This window comes from Daldinia caldariorum, assembly GCF_022478825.1.
Source record: "Daldinia caldariorum strain CBS 122874 unplaced genomic scaffold F4812scaffold_17, whole genome shotgun sequence".
Taxonomy (NCBI): Eukaryota; Fungi; Ascomycota; class Sordariomycetes; order Xylariales; family Hypoxylaceae; genus Daldinia; species Daldinia caldariorum.
Window position 1 is genome coordinate 619,310 of NW_025953053.1, and position 9,759 is coordinate 629,068.

Consider the following 9,759-nt stretch of genomic DNA (forward strand, 5'->3'; position numbering starts at 1 on the left):
ATGACCAGAGCCTCAAAAACGGCATAAACATAAAAATGGCAAACCGTGCCAAGGAATCTTTTAAGGGGTATCAGTAAATAACCGTGTCCTCAACCTCTTCTATCACAACGTCGTCGGCCCTATCAGACTCCCGTTCGTGACCAACCTTACCAGCGCGAGAAGGCGGGCGGTGATTGGTATCGTTGGATTGTGGAGAGTTCGGAGGGTGTTCTTTATTAGTATTTTCATCCGCCGTGTCCTTGGTTGGTTCGGATGTAGCCGGGTTGACCGCGACACCTAACGCCTTGAGCCTCTGTTCTTTGCGCTGCTTGAAATCGAGGGCTTCCTTGTCGATGATGTCCTCGGCCTCCCGGGTCTGCTCTTTGATGGTATCTTCTTGCTCTTCTGTGAGATCCCACGGTAAATAGTACTGGTATTGTAGTTAGCGAATGCGCCAGCCACGTGATAAAAGAGGGGGGGGGGGTATCCTCTCACTATCTTAGGTGTGCTCTTGGTTTCCAAAAAGCGTGCTGTCGCGAGCATATTCGCATGCTTGTTTTGCATCTGAACGTCTTGTTAGCTTGAGTGACCCGATGTGCTGCTACCTTAAGTAGGTAGAAGAACAGAGGCTTATCATACTACTCGCTCGTCGAATTTGAGCTGTTCCAACTGCCGTACGCTTCTTAATTTCGCCAACTTTTCTTCCCTGTTTTTATCATCTTCAGCCCTTTGCTGGTGAACTCTCGCCTGCTGTCGTCGCTCGATTTCTTGGCGTTTCTTTTGCTGAGAGCTAGAGGTAGTTTGACTTAGTGTGTTTAGCAAACCGCCGAATAGGCGCTTTCCGCGTCTCCTCTCCTCCTGCAGCGCGCTTTCGCGACGATCTGTAGAAGGCTCCTTTGGTGCGGGCAGCGGCTTGGCGGTACCGATACCATCTTCTTCCCTCGCGTCGTCGCTAATTCTCGATCTCTTCGGCGACTGGCTAGACTTGTCTTCGCTCGGCGAGGGCGACAAAGCCTTGCGCTTGTTCGAACGGCGCTGCTCTTTATCTGCTTTAGAGGTAGCAATGGTTTCGCGCTCCGGGCTACGACCATTGGGAGAGCTGCTCTTATCATTAGTCAATTGCAACCAACAGGATTTGAGTAAAGGACAAGTTCTCTCACGTATCGCTAGTCGACATGATGCCGATCCCCCCCTAGCTTTGAAAAGATTGTTAGTACTACCTATTTTTTTATGGAATGCGCGCAAGGTTAGAATAGCGATTGCCACGGCGGGCGATCTGTTAAGTTAGACCATGCTTCTAAACATTGTTTGCTTAGATGAGAAGATTGAGCCGGATTGTCGCGCGGGACGAGGCTGAAGGGCCAAAGCGTCAGAGCCGTTTTCTATGCGACGGGCGCGCAACTCTAACATTAAAGTGGGTGGGTACAAAAACCCAGGCTCCGACAGGTACCCCACGCTATTATGTACGTTAGTGTCGATTTATGCAACTGTGCCAAGCGTGCATATGTAATGGGCCCACCTTTAAAACAATTTCCCTTAATTCCCTTATGCAGGGAAGCTCCAATCTCGTGCAGATGTGCAGATGCTTCGTACCAAAGAAATCGCCAGAAGAAAGTGGCAAGGCTGAGAAATCGTCAGGAAGGCTAATATTATTATTTTTCTAAAATCGTACATCAAACAGCCAAATAAACTCGACCATTCCTTCCATCTAAAAACAACAACTCGCTTCTCCATAAAAATAACTCCATCATAATAATATATTTCCGCAGTCCACCAAAATGTCTCGACATCATCCGTAAGTACCTACCTAATATATCTTCTTGTTGTTTACTCGCGGTAAGCTGAGCCAAATTTACGCTAACCCTCGTCTTCCAGAGATCTCGTCATGTGCCGCAAGCAATCCGGCATCGCGATCGGCCGTGTCTGCGACAAATGCGATGGCAAATGCCCCGTATGCGATTCCTACGTGCGGCCGACAACCCTCGTGCGCATCTGCGACGAATGCAGCTTCGGAAACTACCAGAACAAGTGTGTCGTATGCGGCGGCGAGGGTATTTCGGACGCGTTTTACTGTTTCGAATGCACGCGATTAGAAAAGGATAGAGACGGGTGTCCCAAAATTATAAATCTCGGTAGTTCACGTACAGATGTAAGTCCTTTTCTACACATATTTCTTGCGTCCAAGTACGTTCTTATTGAATACTGGAATCATACTGACTCTCTCGTAGCTGTTCTATCAAAAGAAAACAAATCGGTCGGGGTACTAACCCCTATGATGCCCGGGTCTGGGCTGTGGTTGTTTGGGCTTTCATGGATTCGCAATCATTAGCGTATCCGACATGTTGACATCACCAATGTACACAACAACATCCGTGGGAAAGGAGTTAAAACTTCGGATCAGCGTTTATATCGGCGTTTGGAGGATATGACAGTCTTCATATAGATGAAATTGACATTGAGTTACCTAATTTATGACCAATACAAAGCAATTATTCTCGTTAAAAAAAAACCTTCCCGCGCAAACGTAAGCCATATGCTTCGTTCAGGATACTAATTATCCTTTTATTCCAAAGTGATTATTACCCGCTGAAAGAGGATGATCTACAGAAAGCCATATTAAAACCCATCTACTAGATGTAGCTCACCTTAACCCCCATACCAGCCGTTGATTTAACCTTATTCCAACCCGTACCGAGAACCTGGCGAACACGTTCTCGAACACTTTTCTTTCCAAACATAACAATTATGCCGACAACGAAAGCCAACAGCCTCACCAGCATCACAGGGTTGGCTTTGAACGTAGCGCTCATCTGTTCGATGATGTTGCGAAGGTTTGATATGATCATCACAGCTCGTGCAGTAAGACTTGGCCGTGCTGCAACTTTCTTCTCCTTGGGAGTTGATGGCTTAGATGGCCTTGATAACGCAGAACCATTAGAATCGGTTCGAGCCTTATTTCTCGCTTTCGGAGTGCTCGGGGTGTTTTCGATGCCGTAGTCGACCTCGGCGCCTTCTCGTTTAACCCTTTCTTCGTTTAATCGACGTCGTTCCCTTGCTTCATTCTCCGCTCTCAATCTCCTAGCCTCTTCGATATCTTTTTGCAGTTTTTCCTCTTGCCTCTGCTTCTCTTCCCGTTCCTTCCGTTCCGCTTCTTGCTGCTCTTCCTGTAGACTTTGAAGGGCTTGCAAAAAAGCTTCCCTCCGCTCTTCATCTAGTACTGCGCTTGAGCTAATAAACTCTCTGGCGTAGTCCCATTCATTATTACGTAATAAGACGTGGAGTGTGTACAGTTCGAGTATCTTCACTCTGGCATTGAGATCCCGGGGAGTATCAGCACCACTCTTAGAATGGGACCTTCGACTTCGCGAAGTCAAGCGCGGAGATCTGGTCGCCTCGAGCTGTTTAGATATGTCAAGGTTTGGAGTGCTTGAGGCGGCTAAGTAATTCTCCAGCCGTTTCTGGTTGATTGTCTGTGTTTTCGCATGTGCAAGAAGCAGAGTCGCCCTAGAGACACGTTAGTATTTGTTCTGTATCAAGTTTCAAGCCATATGCCATATATAAATTCGGCTTGGAATATAATAACCCCTAATCCAGGATAGAAGGAAGAACTCACAGGTTTATGACCACGTCGGAATCTACCTCCCCTTCGACGCCATGATACCCGAACTGCACCACTTCTTCCCATACGTCGCCGTCTCGCACCTTCTTGCATATGGTGCGCCATTCTTGACTGCCAAATGCATCTTTTCCTTCGTCGGCATCCAACTCCAATATCGCATTAAGAATCGTTAGATAAAGACTCCATACCTTTATCCTTGTCGATTTCGAAGCTCGAGCCACGAGTGCTGGTTCGGTTAATCCATTTACGTTGGAATGTTCGGTAGATGGGGTAATTAATGGTAATACCGTCGACAAGGCTTCGGGAAGCCGACGCGTTAGGAATAATTGCGAGGCTTGTCGGTATGTTTTGGAGATACTACTCGACGACGGCCGAGATGCCGTTGAAGATGTCAAGGAGGTGATCGAGTTCGACAGGACGTGGGATCCGAAGGTCTCGGACACTGCCGGGCTCAATGTTGCGGAATATGACCCATCAAACGACATGTTTGCGAATGGCGAATGGCTTAGGTAGGCAATTCGGATAAGAATTGGTCTAAATACCAACTAGCATAACGCGATAATGACGGGATGGCCAACAATAGAATGACACTAGCAAAGAATAAGATAGTGAAAATCGAATCAATAGCTACCTCAATGCTAACATAAAATTAAAGCGGTAGTAGAAGTTTGCACATGCAGGAACAACATAAGCATGTGGGACCTGACGAGGTCGAAAGTCCTCGCGGTGATTGCCAGATAGGTATGCGGGAAGATTGCACTTGCCTAAGGTGTGATCATCATATTTTGATCGTACCCAGCCAGCCAGCCAGCCCGGCCTAGGTAGGTGCGCCTGTACCTCGGTATATCGGTCATCGGCCGACAAGCGCGAATAACGTTAGAGTGGTCCCACATGTTCTTTCTCTAAAACTACCCCAACCGGTTAGGGCATATCTGGCAAGTACGCTAACCAGCCAGCCAGCTCCGCCCTTGGCTCGAGCCTTACAGAATACCTTACGGACTTGGACATCTTTCACATATTTCACCTAACTCCCCAGGTTTTCAATATGAGAAACTACAAAGGTTTCTATTCTCAGAAGTACCTAAACTACCTAACCTAAGGCAATACCTAATGTTAACAATTTTGAAATCTAATATTGTTATACTAGGTTAATGACTAGCAATCTTCTCTTCTGTTTCGACTTCGGTACAAGAGCGAGGATGAATAGCTTCCAATAATTATACGAATCTAGAAAACTATCAGCTTAAACAACAATGACTCATTTCAATAGTTAGCTATTACTGAGGTTGTTAGGTATCACCTAATAATTGGTAACCCCCGGTATTGGTAATAAAAGAGTCAAAAGTGGTAGTTAACGAAATGAGATAGATACTACCTTGGGTACCTATAGTTGTTATTTGACTACCAGGTACTTTAATAGCCAATTATCACTATTATTATAGAGTCCTAGCAATAGCCCTGTCACATATCTTGAGCAACCCAGGAAACTGAACGCATATCTAGTCCGCACATTGACGGCATACACAAAATAGGGGTCAACGTCTACGTTAGGTACCTAAGTACCCAATAAGGCAATGTGAATTTCGTTTAACACAGACGGCCGTGAGGCTCTTATATAAGAGGTACTCTGTGCTTTCCTTCTCCTTTTCCTAGAAGCCAATACAATCAAATAGTAGGTAATTCAGATAAAATAATGTAATACAGTACCTCTGACTGTAGAAATGACTTTCGTAGTTTCCTAAAATTAATAGAGGTACATACCTAAAGTAACTAAAGTAGCAAACTATTTCCAACGTTGCTTCCGTCTGAAATGTCCATGAATATCTGGTTTCTGCTAATTGCGTGTTAGGTACGATTAGCCATCCGAGGTATCTTTGGATCAGAAATACGTTACCAGATATCGACTCACAAAGCATCAGCACCTTCCTTCCCTGAGAACATTTGAAGTTACCTCTTGATTAGGAGACATAAAAATTCTTACACATGTACCTAAGTTAGTTCTCACCAATTGGAAGTTGCAACCTACCTAAGTTCCTTCTGTTAGAGATTCACAACGAAAAATATATAAAACTTCGTACATTTTCCCTCTTCCTAACTATAAGTTTCCTTCCCCCTTTTTTTAAACTTATTTTAATTCAACATCCAACAAGTGGTTACCGCCGCCTCATCTACAATACCAGGCCAGAACATACCCCTATAATTACGGCATAACAATTCTTGCCTATAACCATTACCTAACACCATGGATGTCAACAAGAATAACTTTTTCTGGATGTTGCCATCTATACTATACGAGGCTCAAAATGCTCGTTATGTAACATTTGACATCGAGATGAGTGGTATCCCGATTATTCATGGCCGAAACAGTATTCAAGATACATACGCCAAGATCAAAGAAGCGGCAGAACAGTTCCAAATGGTGCAACTTGGACTCACTTTTGTTCGCTACGACGAGAAGTTGAGTAAGTCTAAGATAACTTACAAACAAACGAAGCTTTAACTGACTCTCATGGTAAGATCACTATACGACGAGAACGTTCACTTTCTCTGTTTCTCCACTGTTTCCTAAATCAACGCTTTTTGATAACCTCTCTCGACGTCTTGATAGAAAGTTCGCCTACTCCGTGCGAGCGTATGACTTTCTACAACAGCACAAGTTTAACTTCACCGGGGCTATAGAAAATGGAAATCATTATCTCAGCCGAGAGGAGCATAGATTTGCAATACAATACTGCTTCTCGAGTGATCCCGGCAACGAACATATTGATCCTTCATCGTTGGACTATCAATCTCAAGACTTCTATGAAAGGACCAGGAGGCAAATCGCTGCATTTATCGGTGAAGGACCTAAACCGGTATGGCCTGCCCTTCAGATTAAGGCTTGTTAAGCTAATTGTCTATTAGGACATGAATCTTGTTGTAAAGAACCCGTATGGGGAAAAGCTGAATGGGTTGCAGATACGTTTGATACATCAAGTCGTCCGCGAACAGTTTCCCTCCTGTGCAGTGGTCCGAAGCCTACTACCGGGCTCTGTTTCTATTATTCTCGTTAATAAGGAGGCTTCATACAAGGTCCGTAACCCCCCAAAATAATTGTACACTATCACTTACGATGCCTGGCTAATAAATCTCATTGGACCAGACCGAGGCACGACGAAGATGGAACATGGGAGAGATTGATAAACTAACTGGTTTGTACTCGGCGAGGCTTCATAATTTGCAAGTCGCTAATTTTTTATAGGACTTCAAATAATATTTGAAGCATTGTCAGGTGGATCCTTTGCAGACAGGATCAAACAAGAATATGTCTGTCGCCAAGAGGATGTTCCAGAGCACGAAAAGGAGTGGAATGAACGCAACAAGGCATTCGACTTTGAAAAGTGCGAAGCCAGTCTAAAGAAAAATAGACCGATACTGGTTGGCCATAACATATTCATGGACCTCGCGTATATATATCAATCGTTTTTTGAGTCATTGCCCTCCAACGTTGACGACTTTCTGACTGAGATACATGAACTCTTCCCACGAATCGCGGACACAAAATTCATGTATGGACGAGGCAAACACATGATGGCGCCGGATCGAAACTTAGACAGGATCTACGATTCGTACGCGAAAAAGACGTTTCCTAAAATCAAATTAGAGCTCGGAAGAAACCTGCCGGGCCCTCACCATGCCGGATTCGATAGTAAGCCCTCTTTACCCCTACACATTGAATATTGGAATCTCCTAACTAACGTGATTAGGTTCTACGACGGCCAACCTATTCTTGAAACAGAGCCATGCTCTGTTTATTGCCAGGAAACATTTGCAAATATTCAACAAAGAGGTGCATGCGCCAACGAAACCCGCCACGACGGACGGAGAGGGACAAACATGCATTAGTACGTTCTCATGGTCGATGATAAGTTGGCCTAATAAAAACTCTACCAGTATTATTGATGACGAGGATGACGAGGCATTGAGGAGCTTGGAGAAATGGAATATCCTCGATCCAGACACTGCAAGCTGGGAGTCTCCAACTCCTAGCGGCAGCACAACAACATCAGACGAGGACAGATCTAAGAACGAAGTCGGCACTCTTAATCCGGGCGAAATATACTCGGAAGCAGAAATACCCCTGATACCACTCTGGTCAGATGCTTTCTGGAGAGCCTACGGCAACCAATGTTCAGTCCCCAGTGCAGGCTATGTCTCTTTTGAGTCCGTCTAGCGAACTGCGGTGAGGATGGCCGACCGCGACATATTTATACAAGCAACAGATGACATGCCGGCGTCCATATTTTAGACCGGCAAATTCGAGGGGACCGGTGGATTAGACTTGGCTTGAGCCTTGGTCTGCGTGGCGCGGTTTACGAAGAACAGACGAAAACAATTTCGGTGTAGCGCGAGGAACAAACCTACCTACCCAATGTACATACTGCGAAAGCCAGTGGCTATACATACTAAGTATCCTCCATTCTACATGGGAACTGGATATCTTGGTTACCGTTTCAATACGACTGGCATTGGTAGCTAGGTAGATTCGGATAGTCAGGAGACATTTACAGTAACAAGGTGTCTTGATGCAAATAACACGAGAATTTTCCTATGAACCGAGATATTTGCTACTCGTGATGGAACCAGCTGGTTGTGGTGGAGACACAAAGCGTAATCAGCGGTTTGGATAGACAGGATATGAATGGCACTGGGAGTTCATGCCTAGGTGTATGTAGAGTAATGTGTGCATGTGGTAGTTATGTACGGGGGCTGCCCTTTTCCGGGTAGGGTACAGTATAATACACTGTCTTTACATTGACGGGATCGTAGATTACAGAGGCTTCGTTCGTATCATGAATTCTACCTGTTCTACCGATCCGCCATCATATTTCTTACGGCGTGGAAGTACTTCTCTGGTAGCTTCTCTTTCAGCTCCTCCTTCGTCAGCCAGTTGAAGTCTTGGAGCCCGAACTTGTTATCCTTCAGGTCCGCCTGGCCGGCCATGATTCTTCCCTTCAGGAAGAATATCTTCTCACCTTTCCGCTTGAGGGCCGAGTTCTCGTCGAACTCGGGGTGTGTGACGATGTGGGCAACGGGTGCGCGGCCCACTATCCAGGTGTTCATATTCACACCTGCTGCGGACTCTAAGGCTCTTGCTGCGGTCTATAGATGGGGTTAGCATGAACAGGCTCGTTGTAATATGGGACATTGCCTATTTCAAGACGAACCTCGTGTAAATGCTCATCTGTGGGCACATCCTCACAAGGAAATTGCCATTGCCCATCACTACCCTGAACAAGCAAGTAGAGGGTCCTGTCCAACTTGCGGTCCAATCGCCTCACGTCGTTTGTCTTGTCGGCCTCCGTGATTCTATCCATGGGCTGTTCGACGGGCAGGACCTCATCCGGGTCAGCCTCGTCGCCGTCCTCGGTGACGCGATTCTCGGCGTCCTTGAGCAGGATCTGGCGTATCCTCTCCTCGCTGCTCAGCGTGCTTCCGACCAGCAGCTCGTCGTTCCACGAGTTGCGGCCCTGGGGGTAGTACCTCCCGAGCTCCTTGGCGGCGATGCGGCCGCGCTCCTCGAACTTGATGCGCCAGTCGAGGTCGGCGGCCGTGTCCTTCTTGAAGAAGAGCGTGTGCCGGAACGGCAGGACTAGCCGCTCGTTCAGCCGCTTCTGGTAGAAGTAGAAGGCGTTCTCGAACGGCGTCAGGGCCCGCGTCAGCAGCGGCGCCCGCGTCAGGATGATGCCGGATTTTATGCGGTACTCGGCCCGGCGGGACGCCGTGAAGGGCGGGTGCGGTTGCGATTCCGTCGGCTTCAGGTGGTGGGCTTCAGCGGCGACCGCGGCCTCGGCGGCGGCGGCGGAGTACGGTCGGAATTGGGCATTTCTGCAACTGGCGCATATGCTGGATTGTCCTTCTAAGTAAGCCTTTTGTTAGCACAACCACGAATTTGCGATTTCCGACTTCTGATTCCCGGAGGTACCTTTAGGTAACTTACTTCGCAACAGGGCTGCGGCAGCTTTGCTACCTCTACTTGAAGCTGCCATGGTCGGGGGGGGGGGGGGGGGGGGGGCCCCCCATTGCATGAACCAAACCCCCCGGACACCGCCGGGGTTCGGCAAATTGGTTGAATTTATTTGCCGGGGCCCCCCCCAAGGGGTGGCCAAAAAAAAATTTTT

At 47.0% G+C, this 9,759-nt stretch overlaps 5 protein-coding genes across 5 annotated transcripts; 2 read left to right on the forward strand and 3 right to left on the reverse strand.

Moving 5' to 3' along the window:
* Positions 1–70: 70 nt before the first annotated feature.
* On the reverse strand, positions 71–1,156 carry F4812DRAFT_462315 (pinin/SDK/memA/ protein conserved region-domain-containing protein; the record flags this gene model as incomplete). The annotated part of the gene is made up of 4 exons (XM_047938018.1): positions 71–409; positions 475–543; positions 619–1,078; positions 1,140–1,156. The coding sequence occupies 4 exons, from the start codon at positions 1,154–1,156 to the stop codon at positions 71–73; spliced, it is 885 nt and encodes a 294-aa protein (XP_047787309.1).
* Positions 1,157–1,455: 299 nt separating this feature from the next.
* On the forward strand, positions 1,456–2,429 carry F4812DRAFT_441240 (PHF5-like protein). Its single transcript, XM_047935224.1, has 3 exons — positions 1,456–1,774; positions 1,855–2,128; positions 2,208–2,429. Exons 1-3 carry the CDS (start codon positions 1,758–1,760, stop codon positions 2,244–2,246), a joined length of 330 nt encoding a protein of 109 aa, XP_047787310.1. The 5' UTR covers positions 1,456–1,757; the 3' UTR covers positions 2,247–2,429.
* On the reverse strand, positions 2,430–4,402 carry F4812DRAFT_441241 (uncharacterized protein). Its single transcript, XM_047935225.1, has 2 exons — positions 3,593–4,402; positions 2,430–3,483 (listed from the first exon to the last, which is right to left on the reverse strand). The coding sequence occupies exons 1-2, from the start codon at positions 4,081–4,083 to the stop codon at positions 2,610–2,612; spliced, it is 1,365 nt and encodes a 454-aa protein (XP_047787311.1). The 5' UTR covers positions 4,084–4,402; the 3' UTR covers positions 2,430–2,609.
* A 1,332-nt stretch (positions 4,403–5,734) lies between these two features.
* On the forward strand, positions 5,735–8,068 carry F4812DRAFT_466877 (CAF1-domain-containing protein). The gene is made up of 6 exons (XM_047938580.1): positions 5,735–6,060; positions 6,116–6,453; positions 6,503–6,670; positions 6,741–6,789; positions 6,840–7,286; positions 7,345–8,068. The coding sequence occupies exons 1-6, from the start codon at positions 5,841–5,843 to the stop codon at positions 7,809–7,811; spliced, it is 1,689 nt and encodes a 562-aa protein (XP_047787312.1). The 5' UTR covers positions 5,735–5,840; the 3' UTR covers positions 7,812–8,068.
* A 378-nt stretch (positions 8,069–8,446) lies between these two features.
* F4812DRAFT_462318 (39S mitochondrial ribosomal protein L46-domain-containing protein) lies at positions 8,447–9,627 on the reverse strand (the record flags this gene model as incomplete). Its single annotated transcript, XM_047938019.1, has 3 exons — positions 8,447–8,740; positions 8,806–9,497; positions 9,579–9,627. 3 exons carry the CDS (start codon positions 9,625–9,627, stop codon positions 8,447–8,449), a joined length of 1,035 nt encoding a protein of 344 aa, XP_047787313.1.
* Between the last annotated feature and the right edge of the window lie 132 nt (positions 9,628–9,759).